The 21,162-nt window shown below is 44.6% G+C and overlaps 4 protein-coding genes across 8 annotated transcripts; 2 read left to right on the forward strand and 2 right to left on the reverse strand.

Moving 5' to 3' along the window:
- Positions 1 to 463: 463 nt before the first annotated feature.
- Positions 464 to 1,019, reverse strand: LOC134181808 (uncharacterized). The gene is made up of 2 exons (XM_062649076.1): positions 591 to 1,019; positions 464 to 532 (listed from the first exon to the last, which is right to left on the reverse strand). Exons 1-2 carry the CDS (start codon positions 1,017 to 1,019, stop codon positions 464 to 466), a joined length of 498 nt encoding a protein of 165 aa, XP_062505060.1.
- A 4,493-nt stretch (positions 1,020 to 5,512) lies between these two features.
- LOC134182741 (glycine amidinotransferase, mitochondrial-like) lies at positions 5,513 to 9,725 on the forward strand. The gene is made up of 2 exons (XM_062650176.1): positions 5,513 to 6,342; positions 8,945 to 9,725. The coding sequence occupies exons 1-2, from the start codon at positions 5,584 to 5,586 to the stop codon at positions 9,398 to 9,400; spliced, it is 1,215 nt and encodes a 404-aa protein (XP_062506160.1). The 5' UTR covers positions 5,513 to 5,583; the 3' UTR covers positions 9,401 to 9,725.
- A 1,029-nt stretch (positions 9,726 to 10,754) lies between these two features.
- Positions 10,755 to 19,130, reverse strand: LOC134182742 (guanidinoacetate N-methyltransferase A-like). 5 transcript variants are annotated; one of them, XM_062650181.1, is made up of 3 exons: positions 19,008 to 19,046; positions 15,852 to 15,931; positions 10,755 to 11,627 (listed from the first exon to the last, which is right to left on the reverse strand). In XM_062650181.1, exons 2-3 carry the CDS (start codon positions 15,921 to 15,923, stop codon positions 10,998 to 11,000), a joined length of 702 nt encoding a protein of 233 aa, XP_062506165.1. In that variant the 5' UTR covers positions 15,924 to 15,931; positions 19,008 to 19,046; the 3' UTR covers positions 10,755 to 10,997. The 5 variants fall into 5 exon arrangements, with proteins under 5 accessions (XP_062506165.1, XP_062506164.1, XP_062506163.1 ...); XM_062650180.1 differs by lacking the exon at positions 19,008 to 19,046 and adding an exon at positions 16,579 to 16,636; XM_062650179.1 differs by lacking the exon at positions 19,008 to 19,046 and adding an exon at positions 16,555 to 16,615.
- A 226-nt stretch (positions 19,131 to 19,356) lies between these two features.
- On the forward strand, positions 19,357 to 20,616 carry LOC134181963 (porphobilinogen deaminase-like). The gene has a single exon (XM_062649262.1). It carries the CDS (start codon positions 19,365 to 19,367, stop codon positions 20,400 to 20,402), a length of 1,038 nt encoding a protein of 345 aa, XP_062505246.1. The 5' UTR covers positions 19,357 to 19,364; the 3' UTR covers positions 20,403 to 20,616.
- The last annotated feature ends 546 nt before the right edge of the window (positions 20,617 to 21,162 follow it).

A 21,162-nucleotide genomic window follows, 5' to 3' on the forward strand; every position in this document is an offset into this window, starting at 1 on the left:
TACTTAGTGTGTCCTCCATGAGCAGCAATTACTGCAGCACACCTGCAAGGCATCGAATCTACAAGGTTTGTGGTAACAGCCCTGGTGGTGGTATTCCACACTTGGAAAACAGCTGCTGTCAACTCTTGCTTGTTCCTGCAGGGTTCCTTCTCTAGTCGGCGTTTCATTTCATCCCAAAGATGCTCTATAGGATTTAAATCAGCACTCTGAGGTGGCCATGGATGGATTACAGGCACGCTATGTCTCTCAAACCACGCCATTGTCGTTCTTGCTGTGTGGCAAGGTGCTCCATCTTGCTGAAAGACATATTCAGCTCCACATAACTTCTCCCCGTCCTCTTTAACACTGTCACAAATGAGTCCCACATACCTGGCTGCATTAAGTGTACCTTCAACTACCTTCAGACTTTCCACACCCGATGCAGCCATACACCCCCAAACTTGAATTTTTGCTCCCCCATACTTCACCGTTGAAGTAACACAATGAGGATGGTATCTTTCGTTGCTTCTCCTTCGTATCCACTCTCTTCTTGCTGGTATGAGTTCAAATACAGACTCATCAGACCACAGTACTTTCCGCCATTTCTCAACTGTCCAATCTTGTCGCTCCTTGCACCACTCTAGTCTCTTCTTTTTGTGTTTTTCGGTTAGAAGTGGTTTCTTTGCTGCCACACAACCCTTCAATCCAAACGAATTCAACCTTCTTCTAACCGTACTAGACGAAACGTGACAGCCAGTAGAGTCCTGGAGCGCTCTCTTCAACAATCTCGATGTTGCCCTCCGATTCGATAGAGACGTGCGATAAAGAAGACGATCTTCGCGAGCGGTAGTTGCTCGAGGACGTCCAGATCTTGACTTGTCTTTAACCGTGCCTGTTTCAGACTTCTTCCGCAATATCCCCTGGACTGCACAAAGACTGATTTTCTGCCTTCTTGCAATACTGCGACAGCTGTATCCCTCTTCACTTAAAGTCACTACTGCAGCTCGTTCTTCAATAGAAAGATTTCTTCTCTTTGGCATCACACGGAAATTGCTTGCGAGATTCAAACGTCCCGTACGTCACCTCGGATGCCCTTCTTCCTTCAGCGTACAGTGCGCAACCATGCGGTTTACAGGGACGGTCTGCGCAACCCTAGTAGATGCATAGCAACGGTAGTCATTCTAGCCATCTGCATAGCAACGGCGACATCACAACGTGAACTCGTAGTGCACGTTGACGTTCTCGTTAGCTACAGCCTGTCTACAGCAAGAATATAACTGATGAAATACTGTTCAATATCTCCAGACAGTATGTGATCTCAAGACGTTCATATTTCAGGTGCAGAACTACATTTTCATACAACCTTAGAACAATATCTGGGTGACCTAAAACTTTTGCACAGTACTGTATATATATATATATCATATCCTGCTAGCGGATGACGTAGTGTTACAGTAGCACGCAACTTCAAGCGTTATGCGCATAATTACCGACGCGTGCTGAAACAGCGAGTCGCAGCGCAACCGAGTTTACTCGTGCAAGCCGAAACGATGGAGCTCGACAGCGAGGCTGTACATGTCGTCGTCTTTCGGAGTTCTCTCAGGACAACGCGATTTCTTGCCGATCGAACCTGTCTCTACTCGCGCGCAAATTTCTCATCGAATCTTCACCGAATTTTAAATGTCGATTGGAGACGTCGGACGGTACGCAAGGACCGACTCAGTGGCGTAGGAATACCGGATGAGGCCCTACATGAATGCTCTCTATTGGAGCTCCTCGTTTTATCCATTTGTGTACACAGTAGCGGATTTAGATAGGGAAATTGGGCGGCACGTGTCTCCTTCTGAAGCGCCCTCAATAACAATTGCTCTGTATAATATTTCTGTCCGCTATCGCAGCATAGCCTTGCAGGGATACTAAAATACAACCAGGGCGTCGCGCCGTATAGCTTCCGTAATGGATGGTTCACAATATCTGCCAGAGAGCAATCCGTTTTCTTGCTACGTCTTGGGAATGAGCACATCCGAGAAAAATCTAATAAACCTTAGCTAATACTCCATTGATTCTTTATTAGATCTAGCTAGTAAGTATAGAGTAGATGGAATCTATATCTAGATATAGTAGCGAGTAAGCTTTGTGTCCTTTTGCTGACTACTGTATTCCCTAGATGTACTGTGGCCGGTGCATGCTTTCCTGTAATTTAATTAATTGAAACGTTGGATGGCAGATAGCTTGTGGAGAAACAGTGAATGAGCATCCCGTCTGCGGTTTTTACTCTTATTAATTATGTCTTTAGAAAGAATGACAAACTCATGCACAGTACATGCACGTTCGCACTGTAGTGACTATAGTCTATAGCTAGAACCAAGCCTGCATGGTCTAGAAAATAAATCACGTCATTTGCTAAATTCTTTGCCCAAACATTTGTGTCGACTTTCTCATATTATATCCAGATCTTTAAAACTACATAGCTAGAGGGCATGCGGAGGGTTTGCAAGTTACTTTAGTGTTTCTTTATTAGACTAATTAGCCTTTGCAATCTGCATGTGTAAGTTGTTTGTTGTTTGTTGGTGTTTCGAAGCAGGGACGTTGATCAAGAAATTTTATATGGGGCCGTTAACAGATTTTCAGTGGCCCATGCATTTGTCATTGTTTTGCTGCTGGTCTCTTCAGTCCTAGAAGAATTCATACGGGGTGCACAGACCCTGTCCTACTTGACATCAAATGACCACCTGTCTAGTATTAGTTAAAGATGTAGGGTCATGAACACACGTACACTGGTGGAATGCATAGGTCCGCGCGTGCTTTCGCGTGTGTCATCACGGTTGTTCGTCTAGGACATACAAAAGAATTCGCAAAGAATTTTAGTGAGGTGACTTCTATAGGAGACAAACTGAGTCTAGAATGAGACGAGGAGATAAACTACCGTCAATTAACAGATCGACGAGATCCAGCGTTTCGACATAATTCATGCATCCACTATTACGTCATTGATGAATAATTGTTGGGTTGTTGTCAAGGTTTTCCCGCTCAAATTTTATATCGGTTTGATATTTCAGATGATCGACATGGCCGTCGTTCTGTTTGCTCGATTCTAAATATCTACATTACATTAAATTTGGATTTCGTCAATCCACGATTTGTCAACAGGAAGTTTATTTACTCTTGTACCTTTGGCAGAACAAACGAAGCTTTCTGTCTCTTTTTCGTCACAGTGGACGACTGTATACGGTGCATGTGTGCCGCCATTTAACTCAGAAGTTAGGGCAACTACGTACGAGAAGTGCATGATGGCCATTCTAGCAAAACCATGCAAGACCATCGGTTCCCTTTCATCTCTTAGTCAAAGCAGAAGCAGAGGCTAAAGCCTGGTTCACAATATTGACGCCGACGTCGACGTCGACGTCGGCGCTAGAACAGAAATGAATCCTATTCCAGCGTAGACTCGTGCCCAGTCCTCCTCCGCGCTAGGTTGCTTACACCACGTGCGCTAGCTGTCACGTGTGTATAGGTCCATGTGGTTTCACACGTGTGATTGGCTTAAGCACGGAGGAGGACTGGGACCATGCTTCGTCACGTGACATGCTTTGAGTCTAATTAAGTTATTTAGCTCAGCCCACTGGTCTCAGCTAAGATTTCTAAGAGGCTCTGCTAAACGACACAGAAGGTGGTAGATTAGCAAGAGCCTAACAACTTGCCTACAACCGGTCAGTCGCCTGGCCTCACAAATCAACGCCATCATGCACATGCACGATCCTCTTCGTAAAACTGCGCCGGCTAGCAGAGTCTAGAGTAGGATAACGCAGCCCATGACGGACATATTTCGTACATTTGACTACCTTCACAAATCTAAAGCAGATCTAAATCTAAATACAAATTCAGATTGTCATACACCCAGATGTGTGTCTCTTTCGTGAGCTGCTGTACATCCTGGTAATCATTCGCCAAGTTCTTTAGTTAGACGTCGCTAAATCTGTTGATATGTTGCGAGACACCAAGATGGTTGAGGTCTGTAATTGCTTGCTTTCCTGTACCGCGAGCAAACAAGCATGTAGGCTGTTAGGAGTGCAATCCCACTGCTTTGGCGATCTCAGAACTTCAGTGCCACAGTGCCGGTGATGAGAGCCTGCAGGCGTGTGCTGTCAGCCTCTTCGTTGGCTTTCCCTTTGACCAGCGCTTGCAAGATGCCAAACAAATGAGGGCTTTGACGACGCATCGTGTCTTCGATGTCTTTCACGGAGAAACGGCGTAAATCTTGCCACGAAACAGGCCCTCGACCAAGAGAACAGCAGTCGGACTCTCGCAAAAGTTCGATCTATCTCGGACGACAGAGTCGTTTCTACTAATTGCCAATTGATTGGCGTCTCCGCATAATCTCTTGAGACATGTTGCTTCGCTGGAGTTGGACAAGTCCCACTTGCTTGATTCGAATCTTGTCGATTTCTCCTTGTGACATCTACAGGTCAGACAGGCACTCTGCAAGTGCACACCTCTTGTACGCAGTGCGTATCTTACTTGCATAAGGCGAGGGGTGATTCCGCAAGTCTGAAACGTCAGTAGAATGTGCTATAACTCCAACAGAGACTGCTGCGAAGGCAATACCAACGTAGACGTATGTTCTGGTGGCATGGTCCATCCTGTGGCGAGCTTCCGGGAAAGCTTACGAGCCACCTCGACGTGACTGATATTAGCTTAAAATTGATCCAACAAAATCTGCTAGACGTAACTAACAGGGACGCCTGAACGCGGTGCTCTGGCAGATACAGGGATCAGGACCCGTCGCAGCCTTTTGAAAAAGAGAGACTTTACCTTCACGTACTCGTGTGGCTCGACAGGTATCTAGAAGGTCTAGGCGCGCGCGAATGCACTTGCACTTACCATTGAGACCGCTCTTCTCGAAAGTCCTTGTCTGGTCGCACTCTCACGGACAAGGACGCCATCAACAAGTTATTGGCACGTAATGGCTTAGTGGCTCTATAATTGTTGTGTACTTAGTCTTTCTAATTGTGTAATCATGCATTACAAAAGTCCTCCTACGGAAACTATCATGCTAAATAGAAGTAGTATCTACCAATCATGTCACGCCATTTCGGTCACGTTACAAACAAGTTTGTCACGTGACGAAGCATGGTTCCAGTCCTCCTCCGTGCTTAGGCCAATCACACGTGTGAAACCACATGGACGTATAAACACGTGACAGCTAGCGCACGTGGTGTAAGCAACCTAGCGCGCGGTGGAGGACTGGGCACGAGTCTAATTCCAGCGTCGACGTTGGCGTCAACATCAAAGGATGCCGCCAACGTCGAGGCGGTTTCTTTGAAGTTTGGGCGTCGGCGTCATATCGTGAACCAGGCCTAAGTCTAGAGGCCAACACCTATAGCTTGCGTGTAGTATGTGCAAATGTTTTCCAGTATCACTTCTGTAATATTGTGTTAGTTTATCAGTTTATGGTGACTGGAGACTGGCGAACTGGAGAGATGCCACGTAATGTAATCTCGCGCTTCAGGAAACAGGGACGCGAGACGACACGCGGTCCAAAACTAGGCGTGGTTCAAACTAGGCGTGGTTCAAACTGCCTCGTGGTGTCTTTAGTACTCAAACGGCATGGCCATTGTTCCGCTTGCTCGATTCCAGAGATCCTCTTCTCTTTGGTTTTTGTCGACCGGCCGCTTCTTTTCTCATTTCTTTGGCAGAAGGTTCCAATCTACGTCTCCGGATCCACTCGTCAATGTGGACGACTGTCCAGTCAACAGTCACAACGAATGGGGCCATCTCGAAGAGATTATTGTCGGACGAGTAGAAGGTGCGCGTGTACCGCCGTTTACCTCAGAAGTGAAGGCGACCACATACGACAAGTGGTGGCCATTTTACCAAAACCATGCCGGGGAGTCGTTTCCCTCTCCTCATCTAGCGAAAGCGGAAGCAGAGGTTGGTGAATTCTGTAGGGTGCTCGAGCACGAAGGAGTGACGGTCAGGCGACCAGATCTTCAAGATCAGTCTTTCGTTTACTCGACACCCGACTTCACTAGCTCGGGCATGTACTGTGCCATGCCTCGTGACATCATCCTGACCGTCGGTAACGAACTGATCGAGGCCCCAATGGCGTGGAGAAGTCGTTTCTTCGAGTACCGTTGCTACCGCAGTCTCATGAAAGAATATTTTCAAAAAGGAGCAAAGTGGACGACAGCTCCAAAACCGTTCATGTCTGATGAACTGTATGACCATGATTATCCTATCTCATCGGTCGAAGACCGTCATTCTCTAGCAGCCGAAGGAAAGTTTGTGACAACAGAGTTTGAGCCATGCTTTGATGCAGCCGACTTCATGAGATGTGGACGGGATATTTTTGCTCAGAGAAGCCAAGTGAGTGCTTAGTAGTATATAGTACACTGGCGTTGGAATTACGCGGGGTGTTGGGGGAGTTGAAGCCCCCTCGCTCAGTGATTTGTCTCCACATTTGTGTGTGAAGATGCATGAGGTCCGGAAAAGCGAGGCTAGTTAATTTTGACTGTACACACTCTCTGCTTCGACCATACATGTCATTTCCAGTCACCAGTGGTACTGCTGAAAAGTCGTTCTGCTCTCATCGCTGAATCAAGACGTTTCTGAAAAGTTTGATGATGCAGGAGGGCCTCAACAGCTTGTTTGGGCATACTGCATGATTCTGGTCGAACGGTTGCTGTTGATCGCCCGTCGATTGCCCTGGAATTTCCAACAACACACAGTTGACGAACTAATTACAATACTCCTTGTAAATCAACTCCAATCAAACTAAACAGTAATGAAAGTCAGCTGTTTGAATGCAGAAAATGAGAGAGTATTGGTCTATATAATGTCTGGTTATGGTGCTAAAGTGACCAACATATATGCTGGTTGTCTAGCGTACGCAGATGATGTAGTACTGATATCTTAACAGTGATATTATTACAAAGAATGATTGATATCTGTGAAACCTATGCCAACAACAGTGGTCTAATTTTCAATGAGAAGAAGAGTGCCGTGATAACCTGTATAAAGTCAAAGTTTGTAAGTGTGAGTGGTGGTCATACTTTATCATGGGTGCCCAGATTGACTCACTTGGGTGTTGTGGTAGACAAGCTACATGGCGACTCTGCTAAGGTGGAGAGTAGAATCAGGAAGAACTTTGGTGCTGTAAGCTCTGTTGTGTCACGTCTTGGGGGGAAGTTATTCCTGATGAAGCATGGATGAGAATAGTTGATGTTCAGCTAGTGCCAATATTGGTTTATGGTTGTCATCTTTGGGTCATAGAGTGTATGACTATGGTGAGATCAGTGAATGTTGCCTTTTGCAAAGGAGTCAGACGGGGATTAGGGATGAAGTCCTGAGAGTCGTTGAAAGATAGATTGGAGTGTTTCCAAGAGGCATCTGGGAAAATACGAAAATACAGTTTCTACTTTTAATTAAGAGATTGGTTCACGCAAAGAATGAACTTATTCAAACAGGGGCAGCGGAACCAAGGGGCAGGAGGGGCGGTCGAACCAGGGGGCAGGAGGGGCGGTTGTCCCTAATATCGGGATTGGGGGCATCGCCCCTCCAATACTGGACGATGATCAAAGAATATACTTTGAAATTTTTGTTGCTTGCAAGTAGAAATAATAGTGAATGGTGTTACAGTTGACTCGCTTGATACACATTGTCGTGATCATTTGTGTGCATGCTGCTCTGGCTACTTCTGTCACAGATTAAACCATGTTCACACTAGAGACTTCAGAACCGTGCCAAGTATAGTAGAAAGTGATCTAGATGGCCAAAGCCAGCATCAAAACGAGGCCTTTATCAAGTATTTTGAGTAGACTAAAGTAATGACAATCTGGAAGAAAACTTATCTGGTCCAGCTTGGTTCTGAAGTTGCTAGTGTGAATGCGGTATAACGTAATCACTGACAAACCAACCATATTCAGTTAAAATCAAAATGGTGGCAGTCATTTTTTGCCCCTCCAATCCAAAGGAGTTTCTGCTGCCCCTGTCAAACCTCAATTGGCATGCACTGTTATTTTATCATCATTGTCAATGTTCTATTCTAAACGACAGTCATACGAATTTGTTTTCTGTTTTGCTACAAGGAACTTAGGTCTTGTAATTGCTGTTAATTTTGTTGTAGAGTAAAGATGTGATTGTAGTGGTAGATATATAGTATGATTGTGACTGTAGTGTGATTGTTAGTATTGTTTGTTTGCCATGTAGTGAGGGAATTGCATCAGGTTATGGTGTGTAAGAAAATATATATTAATATCATAAAGCTACCTAACGTCCGTGCAGACATTGAGCACTCCAGAGACAAAGGGAAATCGCTACGACAATGAGAGAAATCTTGTTCACCTATGGCTTTCAGAGCAGCCCCCTTGCTGTTGAACTTTTTCTAGCCACTGCATGTAGTACTTCTACACTAATTTGTTTATGTTATGACATGTATTGGTTGCAAGGGCGTAACTTAATTAACCTTGAAATTTTACAGAGGTGTCTTGTTAATATCAACCGAGACACTTTGTTAATATCAACTTGAAAAGTGCTACTAACACCAGTCGCGAGACTGGCAACAAAAAGTAAATTTGACGTCGTTAACACATACTGTATGATGACTAAGACTTTAAATTTGTAGCCACAACAACCCAGGGGCGTAACTAGGCATGAGGCAAGTTTTGAAATGGGCGTGGCACCTCAAAAATTCCTGTTTGAGTGTGTCCATAACTACAATTTTTTACTTATCCGCGACTTAGCCAGCAGGTTTCAAGATCAACAAAGAGAACATGAGGTGATTTGATGGTACAGGTAATCATAGACTTGCAGTTACCAGGAGGAAGGATTTTGTCTACTTTTGACGATTAACACTTTGATTGTGAAAGGACTATAGAGGGCCGCTCTCTCCTTCACTAAGACTAGACATCTAGATTGTCTTTTTTTATCGTTGTTGTTTTGTTCTTTTGACTAACTGTTTCATCTGTAGGTAACAAACAAATTTGGCATTGAGTGGTTGCGACGCCATCTTGGTGACGACTACCGCGTCCACGAGCTGTCCTTCCGCGATCCCAATCCCATGCATGTCGATGCCACTCTTCTTGCCATCCGTCCAGGTATTGTGTTGTCGAATCCCGACAGACCATGTCATCAGATCGACATATTCGAGAAAGCAGGATGGAAAGTCGTCCACCCTCCTCAACCAGTCATGCCCGATTCTCACCCTCTCTGGATGTCATCAAAGTGGCTCTCTATGAACGTTCTCATGTTGGATGAGAATCGTGTCATCGTTTCGGCCAAAGAGTATCCAATCCACAAGATGTTTGAATCTCTCGGTATCGAGTGCATCAAAGTCGACTTGAGGTTTGCTAATTCACTGGGTGGAGGCTTTCATTGCTGGACAGCGGATGTGAAGAGAAAGGGTACACTCGAGTCCTATTTCTAAACAACTTCATTCTGACTACAAACCCTTGTGGCACTAACATATATCTAACACGTTTGCGTTTGCATGATTATCTAATGTTCACTAGCTATTGCTCATTATTACTCCTGCTGCTGAAATTCATCAATATCCTGCTAGCCGATGACGTATGTTTTTTTAGCAACTTACAGGCTTCTCAGACTCTAGTTCTATACACTTCATGCTCTAGGTGTATAAGATGTTGTCTTGCCTTTTCGTACTATGTTAATTAATTAAGTCTTTGCAATCTGCTTATCTTGTTTGTTGGTGTTCTAGAGAAAATATATCAACTGGGAAGTTGACCAAGAAATTTTAGACAACCGCGATGAAACATGCAAGAGCACGCAGACATATTCTACCTACTCTACGTCTATAGCGTTCTGTAGTCGCTTGATGTCGATTGGGACAGGGTCAGTTAACCCCGTTCTCCCCTTTAAATATCATCCTCTTCGTCACTCACCCCTGTAACCCTCCTGTGGACCCCTTTCATCCCTAAGAATTATTTATGGCTGAAAAGGTCGACTCAGTCTGGAGCTGCGAAAGCGACGACCAATGGGCTGGTCCGTCACGTACTGAAAACTCTGTCACCAACGATTAGGCCCCTAGTGTTGCATGTCTGTTTCTCATCCACCCAGGCTCTCTCAAACTGGCGCGGGCGCGCGAGCCGTTGTCATTATGCACACATGACACTGGAAGCCAGCATGCGGGCACAGTTACTGAAGGAACACCATCAGTTATCACCCGAGGCCCAGGTATCCGCTGTTTGTTCATAGCTAGAAATCCACGGTTTGTCCATATCCATGCACGCTTTGCGCTTACCATCTAGGGCATTCAACGTACTGGGTTTGAATATACCTTCCGTAAATCGTTGTTTCTGTAGTTCCTGGGTTCGTCAGACGTCGCTCTTGTTTGCGAGTGAGCTTTTTTTTAACTGCACGGGTATGGATTTCAGCCCCTCCGCCTTCGCCGTTGGTGACGACGAATGACGATGACGATGATGACGGCCATGATGCCGTTGTGGATGGTGACTGATTCGTTCCGATGTTCTATCTGCTCTAAATCTTGCGCCTCTGACAGTTCCAGGTGGCATCATGTGAATGTAGAGCACATTTCGAGACGTGTGCAAGGACACAAAGAAATGGCACGTAGAAATGGCACAGACAATTGGCACATATAGGGATGGCAAGATGACTCTGTGTTGTCGTTCTTTACTCTGATGTTGCCAATTAATTCTTAACTAACAATATAAATTTTTAACTACTGCTAAATGCTATAAACTGGCTGACTGTAATGAAGTGCAACAGATAACTCAATTCGCATGCTGTGAGTGTTTTAGTGCCACATTCAGTTGATATTTAGGTTCAAAATCTGTGTCATCTCCCAACAGAAAGCAGGCAAACAGACATTGTAGTATCAAAGGTGACTGACAGCATTTGTTATTCTAGCTCATTGATAAATATGCCTTAATTAACGTATGTGACTACGTCTGTAGACATATATAAATATGTAGATAGTCACTAAAGCATGGATACAAAATGTCACAACGTAACCACCATGCTTTCGTGCTAAGCTACAGTCAAGCTCACTGTTTCACGATCCTTGGAGCCACCAGCTCTTTGTGATCATAGTACTTGCATTCTGCCTCTGGCATCACAGGCACAACTTCATAGGAAATGTTCTCTCGCCTGAAGCCAATTTTCTCTAGCTCTGGTATCTGACTCTCTTCAAACATCTTCCTCACGTCGTACCCATACTTCTCTCTTACCAACACACCGTATGATGTGATATTGCAGTATGTCAAGATGCCTCCAGGTTTGAGTAGTCGGAATCCATGCTCCCTGATGAAGTCAAATTGATGGGAGTGCCACTCACTTTCACTAAGAGGGTAGGTGTCATAGAAGATAGCATCAAATGAAGCATCCTCCAGAGTGGGAGCAACAGTCTGCCACTTGCCTTTAAGAGGGGTCACTTTTGTCTTTGCAGTTTTGCCAAACTGTTTCAGTCTCTCGAACACTTCATCATTCATCTCAATGACGACATGCTCCATCAGATTTGTAGCTGTTTGGATTCGGCTACTGGCGATGCCCATTCCAAATCCGATCTCTAGAATTCGTCCACCATTACTTGTTGCAATGTCTGCCATCTTATACATGAATGGAGTTTCCCATCGTTCCATTACTGGCTTACCAAGAATAACCAGATGCTTGTCACTCTACAAGAATAATAAGCGTTAGAAAATATGGTAAACAACTCCTTTGAGGAGACACAGCTGCTTGTTTAATGCATGAGAGAGAGCCATAGTATACCTAGTATGTAGCGGACATATCCAGGACAGTTAGAGGGTTGTTCACCGGTGTTTTTGCAGTTGTGGTTCAGCGGTGATTTGCTAGCTATGGAGTTTCTGATCATTACATTTTGGCGACTAGGATGACAGAATCTAATGCGGGTATTGTCCCTACGACTGGGACAAGCAATGCTCGGGTGTCCAGAGGTGCATGAGATCTCCTTTTATAGGCGAACCAGATTTTGGACGCTTGGACGTGTTTGACGAGCACATGACTGGAATCATTACGCTAAACGCATGACGTTCTACTTTGCAGCCAGCAGCATCAAGGACGATGGTTAGAAGCGGGCAATTTTCTTTCAGCAGTTGGCGACAAAACGTACAAATTGCTGCGCAGCCTGGTAGTAGCTCCTAGCAAACCTGGCACAAGTCTTTTCAAGCCCTATGTAATGTTATCAGTAAGCATCATAATCCACGTCCTTCAGTCACGCTGCAAGGACTGCGGTTCAACAGCCATGTTCACCAATTAGGTGAGTCTAACTCCGTTTACGTTTCTTTGCTTCCGGAGCTTTAAGAATATTGCGAATTCGGGAAATCATTGGAATACATGCTCCCGATCACCTTGTGTGCAGCGTTGCGGACAAGCGCATCCAAGGACGCCTACTGACGGAACGGGATCTTTCACTTGGTAGAGCATGGGACATAGTGCGAGTCACGGAAGACACCAACAAAAACAGGGAGGAAATTCAAGCGGGCAGCAGTAACGCTGTCTCATTGCCGACTATGGTCAAGGTCCAGTACGTCCAGAAATGCCAGAAGAACAGCCAACCTTGTTACCGTTGCGGTGCATCTGGCCAAAACTCAGCCAGTTGTCGGTTAAAAAACACAGTGTTTTTCTTGCAAGAAACTGGGGCACGCAGCAAAATTGAGCAGATCAAAGGGCAGCACCTGAACAGGCAGTGATCAAAGCCAGCACGAGCTACACCCCCCTTGACATTGACTCTCGGCAGGACGGAGATGAACACATGCAGTTTGGAATACATCCACAGACTCAACGAAGAAAGCAAGCTGCCATTAAAAATCAGTTATCAGTCAATGGGACACAGCTAAAGATGGAGTTGGATATGGATGCATCTTGCTCTGTCATCTCTGAGGAGACCTACAGGAAGATATGGGGTCCCAACCCACCTTCTCTGCGGGACACCCACGGTATTGAGGATATAAGAAGGGAAGGCCGTTCCAGTACTGGGCGTGTTACCAGTTCAAGTCAAGGCAAAATTATTAAGCAGGGGACAAGCCCCAGGCCTTGCAGTTGCATATTATGCGGGAGCAAGGACCCACCCTCCTATCACACATCCGCCTAGATTGGGGAGAGATCTTCCAGGTAGGTCAGGCACCGAGAGTTAGATCGTATTTTGGGTGAATACCAGGATGTTTTCAAAGATGAATTAGGGGAGTTGCGTGGGATTCAAGCCACAATCCATGTTGATCCAAACACACCATCTCGGTTCTTCAAAGCTCGCAAGGTGCACTTAGAGAGAAACTGGAAGAATACTTGTTTAGGATGCAAAAACATGGCATCGTATCCCTTATACCATTCTCTAACTGGGCAGCGTCTGTGGTGGCAGTAGTCAAAACAGATGGGTCAGTGAGAGTATGTGGAGATTACACATTGACAGTGAACCAAGCTAGTCAACTGGATAAGTACCGACTGCCAGACATCGATGACCTTTTTTCCAAGCTGGCAGGAGGGCAAACTTACAGCAAATTAGACCTCAGCTAGGCGTACCAGCAAGTAGTGCTTGATGAAATGTTGCAAAAGTATGTTACAATCAACACCCACAAGGACTATTTCGATTTCACCGTTTACCATTTGGTGTTCATTCAGCCCCCCGCCGGTTTCCAGCAGGTAATGGAAGAGTTGTTGCAGGGCATAGATGGTGTGGTGGTGGTGTACCTGGACGACATCTTAATTATGGGAAGGAGCAGGAAGGAACACCTCCAGCGTCTGGAAGAGGTCCTCAAACAGCTCCAAGATGCAGGGCTCCGAGTGAAACGTGACAAGAGCAGGTTCATGAAAAAGGAGATCATTTATCTTAGGCACCTAATTTCTGCCCAGGGGTTGCAACCCACAAAGGACAAGGTGAAAGCTATTCAAGAAGCCCCGACACCAACTGGAACCTCTGAGTTAAAAGCCTATTTGGGAATACTCACATATTATGACAAGTTTTTACCTCATCGGGCCTCTGTTCTGGCACAATCTGTTCTCTGTTTAAGAAAGGGACACCATGAGTATGGACTCCTTACTTCATCACTGTTGTTAACCCACTTTAATCCAACGCTGCCAGCAATTCATGTGCGTGATGCCCCTCTAAAGGGTATTGGTGCTGTACTATCCCATCAACTAGTCAACGGAGACGAACGTCCCATTGCCTATGCATCTCGCTTATTGTCAGCAGCCGATCAGAACTATTCCCAGCTAGATAAGGAGGCTTTGTCCGTGGTTTGGGGAGTGAAGAAGTACCACTGCTACGTGTACGGCCGCCCATTCTCCTGATTTCAGATCACAAGCCCTTGTTGAGCCTATTAAGATAGGGTATTGCAATCCCACAGAGAGCCTCTGCACGCATACAAAGATGGGCTTTGTTCTTGGCAGGGTACAAGTACACTTTTCAGTATAAAGCAGGTCCAACTCATGCAAAAGCAGACGGCCTTAGACGGTTGCCCCTACCTGAAGGCCTTTCTGTTGACTTTTGTCCAGTGGTACACCCGATGGATCAGCTGGAAGCCTTGCCAGTGACCAGTGCTCAAATCAGAGAGTCGACGGCACAGGATCCTGTAGTTTCCCTGGTACTGGAATTCACCCGGGTTCGATGGCCGGCCAAAGTGGCGAAAAACTTGAAACCTTGCTGGGCAAGGCAATACCAACTGTCCATGGAAGAGGGTTGCCTCCTATGGGGACTCGGGGTGGTCATTCCGCCCCCAGGCAGAAGGCACATGCTACATGAGTTACATCAAGCTCATCCTGGTATAGAGTGCATGAAGGGTTGGCCCGGGCATTGATGTGATGCCCCTCTATAAACACAGAAATAGTGGCCACAGTTAAACAGTGCGGATCATGCACCATCCCAAGCTGGCGGCGGCCCGTCTGCATCCTTTGGAATGGCGGCAGAAGCCCTGGTCACGCCCACACATTGAATATGCGGTCCGCCTGAAGAGGGGATGTTCCTCATTGTGGTGGATGCATAATCGAAATGGATGGAGGTACTGCATACGAGGAAACAGGCCACTTCAGAGATAAAGGTAGAGAAGCTGTGAGAGTTGTTCGCTGTCCATGGTCCGCCCAACTGTATGGTTTCTGACAATAAGCCAAGCTTCACGGGACTTGCGTTCACCGACTTTTTGGCACGTAATGGCATACGCCATATCAGGGTCGCGCCTTACCACCCTGCATCAAACGGACTGGCTGAGCGAGTGATTAAGACTCTCAAAAGCAGCCCCAGGAAACAAATGGGTGGAACACTGGACGCCAAAATTGCTCGGTTCTTGTTACGTTATAGGGTCACGCCCCATGCAACCACAGGGTTACCACCTTCAGAGCTTCTCATGGACAGAAAACTTAGGACTCGTTTGGACCTGATTCACGCGGAATCACTGTGTCAGCCTCAAGCAACACACCAGCGGTAGCAGACTCCTCGGTGAACTTCCCAGCAGAGCCCGATTCGACAAGGCAAGACAGAGACTCGGGTGGAAACTCCAACGGCCTCTTCCGAGGAAGCGTATACCAGCCTGTCACCACCGGTTCAACGCTCTCAGCGGATGTGCACCTGACAGACTAGACCTATAGCGTTTCTAAGTTGTATGGCTGTTGTGTTGAGTTGTGTTTTTGTTTTGGGGTTGCTCAAGCTTTGACTTTAGGGGAAGGGATGTAGTATGTAGCAGATATATTCGGGACAGTTAGATGGTCTCCATAAAAATACAAACTACAAAACTACAAGTTGTTCACATGGGTCCCAAGGGGGTCGGATAAGTGACATGCGAATGTATTGAGAAATGCATATCTAGTTTAATGTGGTGGTAGACGCATGATATACGTACAGTAGTCTAAGGTATTTGAAGATGCATTGTTTCATGCTGCAGCAAGAACATCACCTCATCATATTCTGCCTTAGCATCACTCCACTCGCCATGTCTGCTTTCACCTTCATGAAATATTTTGGCCATTCTAAACACTAGAAAGCAACACAATAATATATAACAAACCAGACTTAGATACTGAAAACAAACCCTGCAGAGAGCTCTATGTCTAACAAATTAAAGCAGATTCTACATTAGCTAGGGAGTAGTAAAGAGTGCTGCCTAGTCTGTTCAATGTACGTATATAGTACATCAGACTCGGCCACTGCAGAGTAAATTATAAACTTACAGTATATAGAAACACGTGTCCAAAAATGGTAAACCAAATTAATTAACACTTGAGCTGTTTCTTAACTAGTTCAGCTCTTCTTAAAAAATCATGCACCTCTGGGCTCAATGAAGACCAAGACTCTCTTAGCAACGAACACTCAAACTTCCCAGGCCCAGCAACCATAGTTTGACTAAGCCCTCATCTAATTTGCCTTGTTTGGGAATCACAAAATGACAAGTGGTTGAAACAGTCTTCTGTCTACCTGTCTGCCTGTTTGGCAGTCTGTCTGTCTGTTTGTCTTTCATTCGTTGTCATTATATCCGTGATTCCTTTCCAACATCAAAGTAAAATACAGTAATGTGAACCAAGTAACTATCAAACACTTTAGATGGCAAAGTTGACGCCATACGTAATGGCATATGCAAAATCTAGAGTAGAAATTCTTACACAATATTGGAAAAAAGCGCCTACCGTAACCAAGTGAAGAACAGAAACAGCAATTCCAGTTGACACTAATTGTATTACAAACTGACTACTATGACGTCACAATAACGTGTACTTAGCGCATTTTTTCTAATCACATAACTGAAACGGTTTACTGTATCCAGTCTACTTTGTTGTTTGTTGATTAAGTAAGGAAATGAGTTTGGGTTTTGTTTAATACTCAAGTTTAAAGACAGCTAGATGCTCTAGATTTACAGTTATCTTCGCTGAAAGAAGAAGAATGAAGTAAAACACAATTAGGCAGGTCCCCTTAAATTTGTAAAAACTAAATGTAGAGTCCAACGTAACCAAGTCTTACAATTTTTAGTTTCTAGAAAAGATTTACTAGTGTTTTAGGCTTTGTTTGGAGGTGCATGTAACAATGCCATTCCCAAATAATTAGTATTGCACGCATGTAGCCAAACGCTATACCCACCATCATACTTCCAGCGAGGAAGGCCCTTAGGGTGCCTGACAATTCTTGGATAGACTTAGCAGGAGGCTGGTCTAAGTAAGTGTCACTCAATCGCATTTCGCTTGTGTTGATTTACTGTCAATTTAACCTATGCTCTTATTAGATCTGCTGTCATGTGCTTGAGGGGATGAACAACAAAGAAAAGACTTTAACAAAGCCAGTGGCCACAGCTTGCTCGATGCCTCCTTCCTATTTGCTAACAAACTAGTTTTCTCTAAGATTCTTTAGTTATAGTAATAGTAGTAGATGTTGCTAGGGAATGACTCTAGTTTTAGTGCTTAGTGTTTCATTGCACATGTAGCAGTATGCACGTAGTGCAAATCTATTCAAATATACGTTGTTTGGAATCAAATGCAATTGTAATTAACAAATTAGACAGAAGTCGCATACATGTGAATGGACGTCCTAATAAATCAGAGATTCGTTAGTGATCTTGTGGACCTGGAATATGGCGTTGAACAGTTTAGCTAACTATAGCACAATAAGGAGACAGAAAAACCGTGGATTCCATGGCTCTGCAGTCGCATTCCCACAGCCATGTCTCATGATGATATAGTGGACGGTATACTGTATAGTCCCTAAGGGCGTCACATGCATGGGTATCAAAAGTGGGGAGGCTCATAAATAAAGCTCAACATGTGACGTCATAAAGAAAGTTATCTATTAAAAATAATTCAACACAAATATATAGATCTATTATAAATTTTCAATTATAAATTAATTAATTAAAGAAATTGTATTACACCAGCTATCTCGAGGAACATGTTCTTTCAATAGCAGCAAATTGCAACACAAGATCATCTACCCTACTTTTTAGTTCTTTAGTTGTCAATACTACAGGATGAGAAATTTAGGGTTTGCGAACTAGAGCAGTGCCAGGTTTCCAGGTCTTTACTCTCATAGCTTGTGTGCAACATATCAAAACTAAGATGATCTACTGCATGATCTCCAAAAAATTAAAATTGAACTTGAATGCAAAAATAATCTTTAACAAACCACGCCCTCAAAAAGTGGGGATAGCGCCTACCCTAGACCCATGTACGTGGACATACACCCATGAGTCTCTCCATGTGTCAAACAAGATGGTGATGGTACCAATTGTAACACCAAGCTTCGAAATTGTGGCACGTGCACCACACCTGGCATGGGAGTCTTGTCTACTTGGCATTCACAGCTAACTTACAGTGGCGTAAAAAGATGTTCACAAGGGGAGCTGTGCCATGAGTGTCATCATGAGTAAGCAAAAACTACCTCGCTTGTCAGACTGTAAACAGATTTAAAAAGTCAAGGGTACAGACAATTTAAATTCCTACACCAAGCGAGGAGGTGTAGCCCCAACCCCGCTTCCTACACCAGTGACTTAGTCTTAGAAGGCCGCAGTTACCTAAACAATTATTAGACGCTGTATAGAACATTTGTCAATTATTGATCAGGCACAGTATCTAGCAGTTTGCTCGACTTGGCTCATTTTTCAATTTTGGACGTGGTCAGTCTTGATATCAATATTAAATTAATCAAGTAGACGGACACAATTTGGCACCACCCACTTCCGGACGTAACAGAGAAAAAAGGGCGTAGGCTAGACAAAGGTCGCAAGATGCCATTTGCGAGACTAACAAATCACAACAATCCTAAACCAAACTAGGGCAGAGTCACACTGTAGACGTCGATCGATGAAGATGGAAGCACAGACTCACGGACAACTTGGTCACAAGTGTACCCGTCCCTCTTGCAACAGAACAATAGTTCAAGGTCCCTAGGTTACCGACAAACCATCTCTGATTAGAGCGTCCGTTCACAGGCATATTGCGACGTCGTACAATTATATGTAAGTCACAACTGTGGTGAAACGACGTTCTGTACGTCTAAACTGACACGCGCTGCACACTCACACTACATTTAGCAACTCAACGCAACTCAAACTCAACACAACTAGGCCTACCGTCACGAAGTGATACCTCAACAACAGCACATCGCTATGTACTCACCGCTAATCAGACAGACAGTCACACACTCACCTCTCGAGCTTGTCTCACTCCGCCCTCGTCATTCCCCGGATTGCCAATCTTGATTAAGCTCCGCCTACTTATGTACATGAACCTTATTTTCACGCCCCTAGGTTGTATGTTGCCGATTTCCTTGCTTTGTAGATTAGATTTGTAATAGTACTCCAATTTACAATTTTAAAAAGATTTTCTATTATTTTAGGCTTTGTTTGGAGGTGTAAAATGCGACAGGCTCTCACACTTAGGCCTAAATATACGGGAACCGAGTATTGCACGTGTGTAAGAATCTCGTGATGAACGGACGCAAGGTGTCGGTCGGATCTCGAAAGAGTGAATTGGCAATGATTCAAACGCGTTCAGTCGTACGAGCTCTTGAAAACATTTATCCCGACTGCACGTACGAAATCAGTGGAATATCAACAACAGGAGATAAAATCCAGGATGTGGCATTATCCAAAATAGGCGAAAAAAGTCTGTTCACGAAGGAGCTAGAAGTTGCACTAGACGACAAAAGGGTAGACTTCGTTGTTCATTCTCTCAAAGACATGCCAACAACTTTAGCTCCCCGTATGATCATGTGTGCAGTCTGTAAGAGAGAGGATCCTCAAGATGCTCTCGTTCTGCATTCTAAGCATGATGGAAAGAATTTAGCTGACCTTCCTGAGGGCAGTAGGCTAGGATCATCATCTCTACGCAGAGCTGCTCAACTCAAACGACAATTTCCTCACTTGGAATTTTGTGATATTCGTGGCAATCTGAATACGAGACTGAGGAAGTTGGATGAAGATGGGCAGTACGATGGGATCGTGTTAGCAGTTTCTGGTTTGGAAAGGATGGGTTGGAAGCACAGGATTTCTCATGTTCTTACACCTGATGTGTGTTTGTATGCAGTCAGTCAAGGGGCATTGGCAGTCGAGGCTCGAGAAGATGATATTGAGATTCACACGATGCTGTCTCCTCTGACTCACATAAATACCCTTATTCGCTGCTTAGCAGAGAGGGCATATTTGAGGTGTCTCGAAGGTGGCTGCAGTGTACCAGTTGGAGTTGACACTCAATTTACAGAAGGTCGACTGCAGATGACTGGGGGTGTGTATAGTCTTGATGGAAGCAAAGAAATCAAGCAAACCATGACAACAGAAATACAACTGCCTGCCAGTGGCAGCACAAAATTGGTGTCTTTCAATGGCTTTGTTATGGAAGAACGCTTTCTTCCTATTGCCAAAGAGGCTACACAACTCGGCGTAAATGTTGCCACAAAAGTGACAGAAATGGGGGCGGGCACTATTCTTCAGGCTGCAAGAGAATCTATAGAACAGAAGGAGAAATAACAGCGATGAGAAACTTGACAGAGTGTATTGTTACTAGCACAAGAGTCAATCAGTTGCAATTGATAGTATAGTTTGTAGATTGTCATGCACTTGGAATGCAAATGATGGAAATTTGATATCTATGCCAATCGATAAGACACTCACCTTTCTGATATTTACTCTTTGTCTGAGTGCTGACACACGTAATTAAACGGATGTAAGTACATAATAAATTCATCAGTTTCGACTTCGACTTCCATTCCCGTTGAATTACTTAGTTAATTAATTACATCAGACGTTTCACAGATATAATCCCTAACAATAGTAGAGACCTCATCGGGAATGACTGTAGATGTAGTTGGCTACAGTACAGTAAAGCAACAGGTGTTTTGTCTAGCTACTTTGACATTGCTAGTTCTTTCTCTGTCTCTTCTGTCAACCCTATTGATTTGCAACTAGACACTGGCTCAGGACACTTCTGTCCCAACACCCAGGTTTTCTACATATTATAACTTGTAATCAGTTCCCTCTTGATTGTGAGTGAAAACGTATGGTCAAAACATTGAGCACTTTTATGTTAACCATTAGAACTCCACTGGGGTGTGCAAAACTGGTGACACTCCAATATGTGCAATGTGAGGTGTGTCTACTAAACACAAACTGTTATGAAGATCAGTTGAGGGGCTGGGAGTCTTGACCTCTAGAAGGTGACATGAATGCAGGAAGTCAAAAACAAAAGAAGACCATAAAAGTACTGTACATCGTAAGATACATAAGAGAT

This window comes from Corticium candelabrum, chromosome 7 (genome assembly GCF_963422355.1).
Source record: "Corticium candelabrum chromosome 7, ooCorCand1.1, whole genome shotgun sequence".
Taxonomy (NCBI): Eukaryota; Metazoa; Porifera; class Homoscleromorpha; order Homosclerophorida; family Plakinidae; genus Corticium; species Corticium candelabrum.